General features: G+C 32.1%; 1 protein-coding gene across 1 annotated transcript; it reads right to left on the bottom strand.

Annotated features, from left to right (window-relative positions):
* Nucleotides 1-6,897: 6,897 nt before the first annotated feature.
* On the bottom strand, nucleotides 6,898-12,436 carry LOC132047698 (pectinesterase). Its single transcript, XM_059438707.1, has 2 exons — nucleotides 11,303-12,436; nucleotides 6,898-7,755 (listed from the first exon to the last, which is right to left on the bottom strand). The coding sequence occupies exons 1-2, from the start codon at nucleotides 12,294-12,296 to the stop codon at nucleotides 7,055-7,057; spliced, it is 1,695 nt and encodes a 564-aa protein (XP_059294690.1). The 5' UTR covers nucleotides 12,297-12,436; the 3' UTR covers nucleotides 6,898-7,054.
* Between the last annotated feature and the right edge of the window lie 1,631 nt (nucleotides 12,437-14,067).

Consider the following 14,067-nt stretch of genomic DNA (forward strand, 5'->3'; position numbering starts at 1 on the left):
CCGTCTCCCACAGGAAACATATTTTCACCCAGGGCCTGAAGAAGGGAAGAAAGGATGATCATGCCATAAATCATCCTATCATTAAGAGGAGGAGAGAGGATCCTTAGGCCTTAGGAGATTGTATATTTGTAAATAAAATGTACATTTTATGTTAATATTATATATATTTTTGGGATTTTTTTTTAATGATAATTAGTTATTTTACTATTTATTGTCGATTAATAATAACTCGTGCGACGTCCTACATTAATTAGAACCCTATAACGACGATCTAAATGTATATGTATAAAAAGTTTTCAAACTTACTTCGGAGCACTTTACAACCTCTAAAACGACGATCTAAATGTATATGTATACTTGATGTAATTAGTCGATATTATTGTACACAAAAAAAATATTAAATTCTATATAAAATATTTATATTTTTCGGTGTTTTGAAACGTCACTAATTTTCAGTCAAAGTATGAAAAAAAGCTTAATTTTGAGTTTGATTTTCAAAGAATGAATGTTGGGGTTGGAGGGGAAGGGCACTTCACGCACAGATTCTGTGCGTGAAAGGACTTTAGTGTAAAACTACACTTTGGTCCTTTTACGCACATAATCTGTGCGTAAAGCCTATTTAGGTTCTTTTTTTTTTAATGGGTTAGTTTGGCTTTAAAAATTTATTTTTAGGTTAGAAAAGTCTTGGGCTCCAATGTTAAGCAGTGAGAGAGAGAGAGAGGAAGAAAGAGCAAAAGAGGAGGTAAACAAAGGCACACTTTACCCCAAATCGCTGAAGTAGTGGCTTTATGCCCAAAAGAATTATCCCTCAAAATTACTTATATTACATTTATAAAGTAAATGAATACATGTATTTATTATTTGTGATAAACGAAATCTTTTGTTGTTTGGATTTTTATAAAAAATTAAGCACATATTTTCAAAATTTATCTTACTTCTTAAAAAATATGATTAATATAGTTGCAATTGAAAGTTCTAGGCAATTCCTACTTCTTAAGTACTTCTTAATTTTGTCAAAATCTTGATTTAACTTTCTTTCTTTTTTTAAGATTTTCTTCGATTTTGTAAGGAATATCTCTTAAAGCGTAATATCACTATGATATTGATGATTTAAATCTATTTTTGAAGTTAATAATAATAGGAGATATTTTATAAGTAGAAGATGATATTTTGATTGGAGTATTCAATCAGGTAAAGTCTGATCTTAATTCTATGTTTAGAAATTTCTATTGCCTACCGAATAACTTGAACAAGTGCCTCAATTGAAAAAGTATTCGAAGCTAAAATCAATAAGAAATTGTTTATAAGTTGGTTAAACTAACTTATAATAAGCACTTTTCTACTTGTATAATAAACACTGAAATGTTTATGAGTCAAAATCAGTCAAAAGCTATAAATTGGTCATCCAAATTTATAATTTTACAGTTTATAAACAGTTTTGGTTTTAACAAATCTTTTACTCCCTAATCTATCTTCTATAATCTATAATCTCCGAAATTCTTTTCATATATAACAGATAACACCCTTTTAGTTATCTTTCTTGTTCCTAAATTTTGTTGATGTGCCAATACGCTGAAAAGGAAAAGCCGGTTTATGGCAAATTGACCAAATGGAAGCTACTGTGGTCAACCTATCCACTAAATATCCTGCAGTAAGAATTTTTATACACACAGAAATCAGTGTCTAGCGACTAGCAATAGTGTTATACAGAGAAAATAGCGTCTATCGATAGCCCTTCTGATAAAGCAAATAACTATAGAACTTGTTTGGTGGCTAGTGTCTACCACTAAATAGAGTTACTAGTGAAAAACGAACGACGGTTACTTTGAATTTGGCAAGACAATACCGTACAATGTTCAGGGTCAATTGATTTCTGACATAACAGTAGATATTAGAGGAGATCGCTTTAGTCGTTGCAATATGTACTGATAAAAAACCAATTTTTTCTGTCTATTGCATTAATTTCTCTTTTGGCACTTGGTTAATTAGAAATAAAGGGTAAAAAATTCATTAGATGTAATATAATAAAGAAATACGTTTTTTACTTTTGAGTAATTAGACGTATAAGAAATTTTTTTTTAGAATAATATAAAAAGGAAAGTTAAAAGGCTGCTTTGGAAAATAAAAGCATAAAAAACATGCAAGAGCTTGGGTTCAATCCTGAGACCTTGAGGAGATAAACACAATATTTAACTAGTGCTTCACTTGGCCTAATTTGACCATATGTTTATTTAGTTAATATTAGATAGGGAAAAGGGTCAAAAATATCCCTCTACTTTGGAAAAATGGCTAAAAATATCCTCCGAACTTATTTTGGGTCAAAAATACCCCTCTCATCCTTAAAGTTTTTAAATATACTCCTGTCTTGACAGAAATTATCCTCCAAAATAATTCAAAATTATTTTTTAAACCCGCTCTATCATTTAAACCCGACCCAACTAAATAATAACCCATAAGATCCCCTTATTCCCCCAGTTCCCTTAGACTTCAAACCTACGTATTGGGGGGAATAAGGGGATCTTATGGGTTATTATTTAATTGGGCCGGATTTAAATGATGGAACGGATTTAAAAAATAATTTCGGGTTATTTTGGGGTAATTTCCGTCAAGACGGGGGTATATTTGAAAACTTTAAGGATGGGAGGGATATTTTTGATCCAAAATAAGTTCAGAGGATATTTTTAGCCTTTTTTTCAAAGTAGAGAGATATTTTTGACCCTTTTCCCTATTAGATATGCTTTCAAAACTATACACATGGTATATCGAGTTTAGTTAACTGACCATGTGTTCACGTTACCCAAGTTTTATACATAAATTCGCCTCTACCTCAAAGACATTATTATTCAAGAAATCTCAACCTTTCTATTTTTTTTCATCAAAATTATTTCCCTTTTTATCTTCTGTCTTAATAAGGAGGCTATAGTCTATAGTTGTAAAATTTGTACAGGCACTCAATTTAGTCGCCTTCATTACTCTATTCCTAAAAATGTCTTAAATTTTGCCATATATATGTCAATACTTCATGCAAAAATATCTGATGTTTAGCCATATCTATACACACTTCACGTCAAAATGTCTGAAGAACTGTCATGTATGTCTGAATTTCATGGAAAAATGTCTGAAGTTTGGCCTTGACAATACCCCACTTTAGGCGTCAAACGTTCGAATTTTGCTAAACTTCACACACGAATTTTTACAATTTCAATCCGTATGTCTTAGTTATTCTTAAGTGATTAAATTTGAAAAAAAAAATCAACTTCGGCAACAGTTTAAACAACAATCACAAAATTAGGTATTTATGCACTTGTCCTCTAAGCTTCCTGCATTAAAATTGAGTTTAGCTTATCAGAAAACGTAAAACTCTGAAAGTTGGGCCTAATTGGGCAATAAGAGTAGAATGGAGACTGACATCTTGGGTCTTTGATCATTTTGGGCTGGTCTGCACAAGCACTTGGCAATTTCACACACCCGATGCAGTGGCATTTGTAAAGCCCATTTTGGAGAAAGTGATACAAGTGCATATGGTAATACCGTGTGAATTTGTATCATTTTGGATTCCTCGCATAAATATAAATATATATCTATATCTATGTCTTCTTATATATAATATAAAGTTAGGCATATATAAGATAATGTGGTACCTCTCTATGGCTAGCATTCATATTTATCTTTTTTTGGATTTTCTCTACTTCTTATTTTATTTTTCTATTACTTTTTATGTATCTTGGTAACAACATTAAATGATTCAATAATTAAGTAATTACCAGCCTTCTTAGTGGATAACAACCGTTTTCATTTTTCAATTAAAGGACAACCGTGCCCATTCAAATTAGAAGATCAAAAGCCTTTAGCAGTTTCTCTTTTTTTCATCCTCTTTCGTTGTGAATTAAATATCAACATTTGGCATGTTAAGTATGTGAAACATAGAAGAGAATAATTCTATGATTTGCGAAGGGTAACTTATGAAAGGTTGGAGCTTTCAAGAAAGGGGAGCTAGGAAAGATTAGGAAAAGATTGCTCTCTTAATTGAAGGAAGTAAATTATGTTTGATTTCTTATTTCTCTGTATTACCTTTTGTTTTATTTCCTTTTTCTTCAGATTTGATAGAGTATGAGTTTAAGCATGAGAATTCCGGTAAAAAAAATCTTTTTTTTTTCTTCCCATTTGACTATCGTAGTATTTGTCTTGTGAGTTGGTCTTATTTTTTTTTCCATTGACGGAGTAGTTTGAATTTTTTATTTTTGTCATATGCCTTAACTACTATATATATGATCATCTCGGTCTTTCTTCCTTCGTCTATTTTCACTGATGAATTCATATGAAAGAATGATGTCAGTTCAAAAGTAGGAGAAATTGTTTTGAGAAAACACAAAATTGCGAGAATTTGTTTAGGGAGTTTAGATGAGATTAAACGAATACGTTGAGAAAGAGACGACAACTTGAAAATAATAATACGTCATAGGGAAGAAAGGAAGAAAGAGGAAGGAGAAAACATAAAAAGAGAGAGAGAAAAGCTACAAGAAATGAGAAAGTAAAGAAAAGATACACATTGTAGGAGCTTGGTATACAATTCATCACCATTAAGTATGTGATATGACAACTTCTTTTCCGTTTTTCTCCTTCTTTAAACCTTTTCTCTAAATGAAAAAATAAATAAAAAAATACTAGCTACAAAATAAGACAAGTTAACTAGAATTAAATATATCTAAAAATATAGGAATTAGTATATAGCAAAATTCAAGATTTCTCAAGTTGTACTAAAATAATGAAACATACTGTTTTTTATTTCTTTTGTAATAAAATAAGTCCTAAAAACGACGACTTAAAGCCCTAGATTAGGAAAAATATTGAAAATGAAATGGATCAAAATTATTTGTCTGCGTCAATAATACGTGAGAAGCATATATAAATAAACTTTGATTGTCTCCCATTTGTATTTTTAAGTGATTCGGTTATACATATTATTGTGATTTGCTAAAGCATCTTCATGGATAGTAAAATTGCAATGGAATTTGTTACATATTTTTATCTTGGGACTTACATCTATCAAACTTATAATTTACTTTTTCCCATGTCAATAATTCATAAATAGGGGATCATTCGCTAGTTTTTGTCCCTAGAGACGCAAAATACTGAATGAAATATATCACTCAATATTAAGAATGAAATTTATCATTCTCTTTTTATTTTATTTTATGTTATTTTCTTTATAACCGCGTGAAGCGTAGATAAATTCATTAGTTAAGGAGTCAGTTTGGCAATACCTACGACCATCAAATTTGTATAGTCTCCGTTCTACAAGATTTAAGTTATATTTATTGTTAGTAAATGTTCTTATTCTAAATTTTAACTTGTGATAGTAAACTGCTGATTAAAGTTACCAAGTTATCAATTAATTAGCGTTTATCATAGAAATTCACAATTACCTTGTAAATAAATAATCTGATTATATAATATTTTTTTAAACCATCAATACTTAAGCTTAAATCTTGTTTTGAATAGCTTCGGCTCCTTTGTTCCTTATTGCATGGACTTTTGACATCTATGTCAAAATGTTGAATCTTTTTCCCCTCTGAAATTTGAGAATAAGTTGGTTCCGTTATGAACCAAAATGTTGCCTAAAACCAGGAGTAAATAACAAGAATGAGGTGAATATGACACGATTATTTTTCAGAATTCTTTTTTCCTTGGTGAATTTATTTTCCAGGTTTTGGTTCTCTTTAAACTATAACTTAAAAAGTTTCCCTCACACGCCTAATTCCTAATACATGCTCATATGAACGCATTAACTTTTTTTATGTATGATAATCGCAAAAGACCATCTTGTTCACTTTGTAAGGAAGGAAGGCATCTATGCAGCCCTTAAAACTTTTGTCCATAACAAACTAAATAAAATACTGTAACATGAAAAATGAAGAGAAAAAAAAGAGAGCACACATCAATGGAGCAGGATCGGACAAGGCTTGTCCTGCCTTGCCCCGCCACATTTGCATCCCTATATGTAGGCGGAGAAAGACATGGATCAAACTATGGACAAAAGGCGGTTTGGCTCACCTCCAGTACTTCATCCCTCCATTTCCCCAAGTACAGCCTTAAAATTTCGCCACATGTCTCTTAAATAATCTAACGGATCAGATCTATTTGATTAACCAAAGATGTTTTAACCATGATAAAATATTCTCTCTCCTAGTCTCTCCAATGTTGCTTTTATCACAGTACTAATTTATGAGGTCTACCTTGTTGCAATTAAATTTAATTGTTGTTGGTTGTTTGATAATGGAGGAAAATCAATGGCGAAACAGAGAGGGAAAACGAAAATTTCATAGTTTTTTCGTGGGGTTTCACCTCCAAATTACATGCTTTAGTTCATTTTCACAGGAACCCAATTTGAAGGATTGACTTCTTCTTTTTTGGGTCTATCCTTGTTGTTGATTTAACAGAAGACTTTCACTCTGTTTCTTGCACAATTAACAAATAACACATCTTTCCTTTAAATCATTCAAAAAAGAGAAGAACAAGATCCATAGGGTGCAACTGAAATATCAAATTTCAGAGAATGGAGTCAGTGATATGCACATTTGATTTGCGTTGCTTTGCAGATTTTTTTTTTTTTTTTTTTTTTTTAACTCTAGTTAGACAATCAGTTAAGGAAATTAAATTTGGACCATTGATTGAAAAAGTGGACAGGTGTTGCTCATTTAAGGGTGTACTGGATGAAATGGAGGAGATCCCCACTGGAGGGGAGCCGAGTCCGACAAAAGGTGTAAGATACATTTAAGTTACTTCTTTGTCTTTTGTTTGTCATTGAATCAAAAGCATATGCCTTATTGCTTGTGTCGTTGCCCTCTATGAGAAGTGTATAGTAGGCTCTACTATCAAATCGTGACCAAATTCATGTCAGGTAACTAAACATGTCGAATTTCAACCCAATTTTTTGATATATAATAAGTAGTGATACAAATAACATTAACTTCCTCAAGAATTACAAGCTAAAATCTTGATGTCAATTTCCTCATTAAGGAGCTAAATACCTCAAGGCTTCTAATCCAAACAATTAAGAGGCAGTTAAATTAAGGTAAAATGGATACCCGGTATCTGGTAGCCATTCTTTTCCTTCAATGAAATTCCCCACAGTAAATTGACTGGCCTCAGTAGAATTGTTAATCACCCTGTAACCAGGCCAATTCACTCTAGCACTAGTATTTGAACCTGGTCCTCTGTTCATATACTCACCATAGTAAAGTGTACTCAATGCAAATGTACCATCCCATTCTAAAAATCCAGCAGGATCAATCAAGCTACCAATATGTGCTAGCATAATAACCGTTCTCGAGTATTCTTTCCAGGGTCGTCCTAGGTAATTTTTGAACGACGATTCTACTGGAATTAGATCAGCAGCTGATGCAATCTTGCCACCTAAGATTGAAATCCCGGTGTTCTGGTTAGGATCTTCTCTTCCTTGGGCTGTGAATATGTTCTTTTGTTTCTCGTTTGGTTTACGAGCATATAAGTTGCAGTTCTGTAACACAACTGCCGCGTTACCAAAAATGAAGTCTACAGTACCATAAACATCACAATCGCGATAAAATTGTCGAAGGGAATGAACGTAAAGGGTGTCTTGATATGCCACAAAGCTGCACTGGTAGAAGGCTGAGAGATCTGAGCCACTTCTAACTGCAACTGCTTGGTGCTTGCTTGGTCCAGCATAGTTTTCAAATGTGATTCCCTTTGCTAAAAATCCAGTTCCCACCACGGCTGCGGTACCAATTAAAGAGTTTTAACTTCTATACACTAATAAAATAATGACATAAAAGAATTTTAATACTGTCGAAATAATTAAACGATTTACAAGTACTGAAATATAAACATGAGATTAGTAATATGAAATATATGGCAGATTACATGCTACAAGAGGTTAAAATATTCTATAGTGCATATACTCTTTACACAGTCAGTTTATATAAATTAAATCCGGAGTTGTGTAATTTCTAAATGTCGACTAAGAAAAAATTCTTTAAACTGTCAAATCACTTTAAAGATGACTCTAAGTATGTCTATAGTTACCTAGAAAACATGGGAGTTACAACTGGCTAAAATACATTACGTAATATTGTAAAAATTCTTTACAGGGTATACTACTACAAGTTAAGTTCGAAAGTCAAACATTAAATGAATTTTAAAGCATTGATTATGATCTAGATTGTCAAAATCTACTTAAAAAGAACACATGATTTGGACGAAAGAGACAAATATGTTGGCAGAAAATCCAGGAACAAACAAGAAGGCTTTCCGTGGAACGCGGTAACGAATAATAGGATAAAAGAGTCCTACAAAGATAAACAAGCATGCTGACTAATTATTTGAGCGTTTAAAATTTGGAAAAGAAAGTTTCTTTTTAAATTCTTTTGGAGAACTTTATGGTGATTAACAGTGACAGGGCGAAAAAAACAAATTATGATTAGGAGAAAAGGAAATTTCCAGATGCTGACTCTTTTTGTCTTTGCATGAATTGAAATTGAATAAGTTCCGCCAGTACTTGCATGCAAAATAAGAAGAGTATTTATTTTAATTAAACGCCACTTTAAATGTTCAATTTGTGCGTCTGAGAATAGTACACTTTCACGTGTATCTTATCTTCATTGGCTTCATATATATCATATCCTATAGTTCTGGCTCCCATATTTTTTTGGGTAAAAGTAAGAGTAGCTAGGGACCATGAAAATGAATTGAACAATATTGTCCTCAGCTTGGTTAGGCAAAAGCTTCCCAAATTCAATGCAGATCAAAAAGCTTTGAAGACAACTATGACTAGCCACTTTAGGTTAACGTTTTTCTTAATTGTCAACTTGTAGGTTTTAGATGCCCTATACGACATATAACTAGCTGTCTAAAGTAATCTTAATTTGTTAACCATTAAAAATGCAGTATATAATTTGTTATAACTAGTCTAAATATACTGACAGATGAAAGACCATTCCAACCTGTCAAAAGGTTTCGCTAGATCAACTTTTAGGACCGTGTTGGCGCCTTTACCTTTGCCCTCTCTTCCTCTATGTGAGTGTAAGTGTGGTGTGTTTTTAGTGTTACTGCAGTTTTCCCAACCTAAGGCCCAGTCTTCTAAATATGTTGAACCCCACAATAAATATAATTGTCCAAGCAGAGTTACTTGAATGTGTGTACTCCACCCAGCTAACAAAGTGCTCACGGGGAGATTCTTGTTTACATTATGATGCTCCTTCCAGTACTCTATTTGGTTATCCACTTTTTATTTTACACGATTAGAAAGAGAAAGGGTAAAATACATGAATCATTTAAGTAATTTTATTGAGAAATTAAAACATTAAAGATTTTATTTGTAACATAAAAGAGTCAAAAATATCATAAAATCATCATGGAAATAGTTAGACTAAAGCACTTCAAACTTTTCATGGCGTTCAACTTGCGTTAAGGCATCTTAGTGGACAACATGAATTCAACTACATACAGCAGTTGTGGCCTCCTACAAGGCTGAAATTTGTGTTCCCATTTCATCCCACCGACACAATTAATCAAAATTTTCATACCTTTAATTACGGCCACTTTTTGAATGATCAAAATATAGTCTACTATGACTTTTAGATGTATGTTTTGTTACCATTACAGCCATTGAATTTGAACATTCGATTAGCCAACCCATAGCAATGAGTAGTACCATTGACTACTAAAAGAAAGAAAATCATTGGTTTAATTGTGCCAGGCTTCAACATATGATGCAAAACACATAAGACTTGTCTACTTATATAGGAGTAATATAATAAAAATACTTACATAATTATAGGAGTATTGTTTAAAGTTAACAGCAAGTAAGCATATGACTATGTATCTGCGGGTAATATAAAAATTAAAGATGATGGATGACGTAGTAGGTGATTGGAGATTTTATTTATAAACAAAAAGTTTTTTAGAAGTTTGAAAAATGATATTTGAGAATCGAAGTTATATTTGGACATACATTTCACTTGAAAAAACAGATCATGTTTACTCTAATAAGTGTTTGAAAAATGATTTACACTTCTTATGAATGAAATTTAAATTAAGTGGCTTAGTGATCAATGAAGTAGATTAACAAGTATGATGTCTAAAGTTCGTAGTAGTAGATGGAGTAATAATTTCTTTTCATGACGGAAGCTAACAAGATGCCCATGCAGCGTAAACTATTGCAGAAAATGTACGTATGATAAAGATAGTAATAAACTATTACGAGCCATTATGAGTATAGATTTTGTTCCCAATACATACAAAGGTAAGATTTGAAGCCTTAAATACATATCTAGAACACGTGACACTACATCTAACGCGTCAACATCAAGATCTCGTGCATCTGCTCACGGGGACCCAACTGGCTTAGTCAAAATGAGAATGGACTACTTTTTCCAGTATTGCACTTTTTGTGTAAAAAGTTAAAAACTGTCATAGTCTAATACTCATAGCATGACACAATATTGAAATATTCAAATTAAACGAATATATTTAATGTAAAAAAGATTTTACATCACATCTTAGTGACTTACAAATCGGACAATATTTTTGAACTTCAAAATGCTACCTACTCCGTAATGCAGGCGTTTCATTCGAGTAAGTATAATTACTAAGATAAAACTTGAAGTTTATCACACGCATACATAAAATTAGGTTTCAAAATGTTTTTCTGATGATATTTCAAGAATACTTTATACCCGCTTTAATAAACATATGACGTTTAAGTGATTAACTTAAATATACTGATGGTGTTTAAAGATTATTACACTAACAATGTATTTCAACCTACTGTAGTAGGTAACTTGCATAATTTCTGGATTACTATTCTTAATTTATTATGAACAATTACATGTAATTGATATCTTTTAGGTAATTTGATAGTTTTTTTTTTTTTTGGTATAACCATTTGGCATCCGATCGAAATCACTGGCCTGATTAATCAAAATTCTCACTAGAAATTACTCTTTACGTGAATCTTTCAATCCCAAGCTCGAACCCGAAACTTTTGATTAAAGGTGAATATATCTCATTTGTCTCACCGTACTCCTAGTGGTCCAGTTTAAAAATTTGTTTGTATATGAAAGTTAAACTATATTCAAATTGACAGAGAAGATCATTATACTCCTAGAAGAAAATACTGATAAAAGTTATGGAGTATTTGTCTCATCTTCTCATACTAAATTAAAAGTAAACCCTGTCAGTGTTTAACTAACTAAATCACCTGAAAAAGTAGAAGATATAGAGTATAAATCTAACAGAGAAAATTAAAACTTGAGCAACTTACCAACTGTAGCAGATCGGAAAGTAGTCCATCCATCAACAACGCTACGATTTCCCTTTATCAGCGTTTTTCCAATCCCATCTCCAAGAAACATAATCATGCTCTTTTTCCTCACAACCTCAATATATTCATAATACGCTCCCTCCTTAATGTAAATCACAAATCTCGTGTTACTTGAATTCGGAGCTACACTTAATGCCTCGTTAATTGTACTAAAATTACCTGTACCATCCTTAGCAACCACTAAATCAATTTTCGTCTCATTTAATGGAGCTTGTAAAAGTGCTCTATCTCTCCTCTTAATCCATTTAGGGAAGCCGTTCTTTACGGCCCCATATTCAGGAAAAATGTCCTGAGATTTCGTCGAAGAAGAAGAAGATGATGATGATGTTTTCATTTTGTTCAGCATTGCTAGACAATTACTAACATGACGAGCAATTGTATGCAGGCTTTCTTGAACGTAACGTCTTAAATTCTTTTTACTACGAGCAAGGCCATCGAGGCACGTGGCCTGATTTGTCATTGCAGCACTAAGAAGTGTTTGTAAATCATTATAGTTCTGTGTACGAGATTTCTTTTTGGAGAGATCAGAGAGAGTTGTTTTAAGCTCAATAATAGTATTATCCAATAACTGAACACAGTCTTCGAGAGCGCGTTTTTCATATGGCTCAAGTTCAGGCAAATCTTCACGAATTTCAGTGCAGTTTTTAGCGGAGGCTTTGACTTCAGCAACTGTGACATTTATAGTGGAAGAAATGATTTGGGAAATGGATTTTTGTGCGAGATCTGGGATTACGGAGAGAGTGGAAACACAGAGCTGTGGGTAAAGTGTGTCTTGACAATGTGATTGGGCTAGTTGAATGTTTTTGTGAACATGAATATGATGTACTGTGTTTGAGGATGTTTTTGGGTTTTTTGAGAAGAATGTGAGAGAGATGATAGCTGAGAGAGCTAAAAGAGTGAGCAGAAATGGAGTTTTCCATTTGAGATTGTACATTGTGGAAAACTAAAACACTTGCAGAGGAAATTAGCAAGTTCAAGATTTCGTGAGGGGAACTGAGAAACAACTGCACTGTTTAAATAAGAATATATTGTATGCGAGAGGCAAAAAAGATGACATGATACATGTTGAAATTTAGTCCATGGTTAATTAAAATGTTAGGTATTCAAATAATACCGTTCCTGATAAACTACTTTCTTTAAGGTAATGAAGACCCATAAAAAAAATGAATTTAAAGTAATAGACGCGATCAGTGTTAGGGATCAAATCCGTAATCTCAAATTAAGCGTGAAGAAATCTTATCTATCACACTGCGTTTATCCATGATAGTCACAAAATGTTACTACTAAACACATTAATTAGAGTTTAAAGCTCCGGAACTCGTACGCTCCAGCTGACAGGGAAACGGCTTTGACATGGGAATTGATTAACGATACTTATCTCCCTGCAGGAATTTAATTCGCTTCACATGTGCGTTGTTGCCCCAAAATAGAACCTTAAATCAAGCTCCAAGAACATGTATTGTCTTACTTCATTTGTAATTCATAAATTCTCATTTGGCTCCATGGCAAACCTTAAACCAAGGTCCAAGAACATGTAATGTCTTCCTTCATCGGTAGTTCTTTAATTTCCCTTCCGCTCAATTTATTTGGCTCCATACAGAAATGTCTTGCTACGGTTATGGTTTTAGATAATTCTCATATCATAAATTAATTTTGTGATTGAGTTAGATCATCGGTCAATTTCATTAGACCATACATTCAAAAAGCAATCTAGTGATTTTAATACATGTCAAAAAAAAAAAAAAAAGAAAAAGAAAAAGAAGAGGAAATAACATATGAAGTGGGAATTGATCGCTAAGTTCTCTTGATAAATAACTCTACGAAATGTATTAGACAGGTTTTCCCAAACATTCAAAAAATGAAAGAATCAATTGAACATTTTAAGTTGTATTTTTTTTTGTTGACATAAAAACCCCAAAAATTGTGAAAACTATCAAAATATTCTCAATTCTTATATAATCTTACCAAATGAGCAAAATCACAGTTTATAACAAAATTAGACAACTAGAAACCTTTCTAAAAAATGCAACATCAATTAATCAAACTTTAGTTCAATAAAAACGAAAATTTAACATGAATAGTAATGTAACACTTTAATATAATCTTCTCACATAAATTAAAGGTTGGTAAAATAAATAAAAGTTGGTGAAAGTTAATGAGATTGGTAAATGATTGATGGGGTAATTGTTAAAAATATCTACCAACTTATTTGTGTCTTTTTTTACAAAAATATTGTTTAGGTTAAATTTTATATTTTAAAAAGTATGTTTCAAACAAATTATCTTTTGGATGATTTGGAGTTTAAACATTAATTGTCCAAAATGGTTTGAAACCATGGTTTCAAAATTAAACAAACGCCTACTTATAGTATGAGTGTCAGCGATAATATTATACCAATTGTAAAAAATATATACATAAAATACCTAATTTTATGAAAATTATGTATTCACGTGCTCCATGTTTTAGCCGATAAATTCGGCCCTGCATTAATGTTGAAAGAGCCAAATTTGTCCTTCTATTATTCAAAAAAGCTCAATTTTGATCTCTGTTAATACCCTTCTCCACTGACAGCCGACCAACGTGGAAAAAAATCTGACAGTTTTTCCACGTAGATGCCATTAGCTAGATCTGGACTATTTTTCAACTAATTAATTACTAATGTATAATTCCAATACGACTACATGTTCAGATGTTCTTATGATTTG

This window comes from Lycium ferocissimum, chromosome 1 (assembly GCF_029784015.1).
Source record: "Lycium ferocissimum isolate CSIRO_LF1 chromosome 1, AGI_CSIRO_Lferr_CH_V1, whole genome shotgun sequence".
Taxonomy (NCBI): domain Eukaryota; kingdom Viridiplantae; phylum Streptophyta; class Magnoliopsida; order Solanales; family Solanaceae; genus Lycium; species Lycium ferocissimum.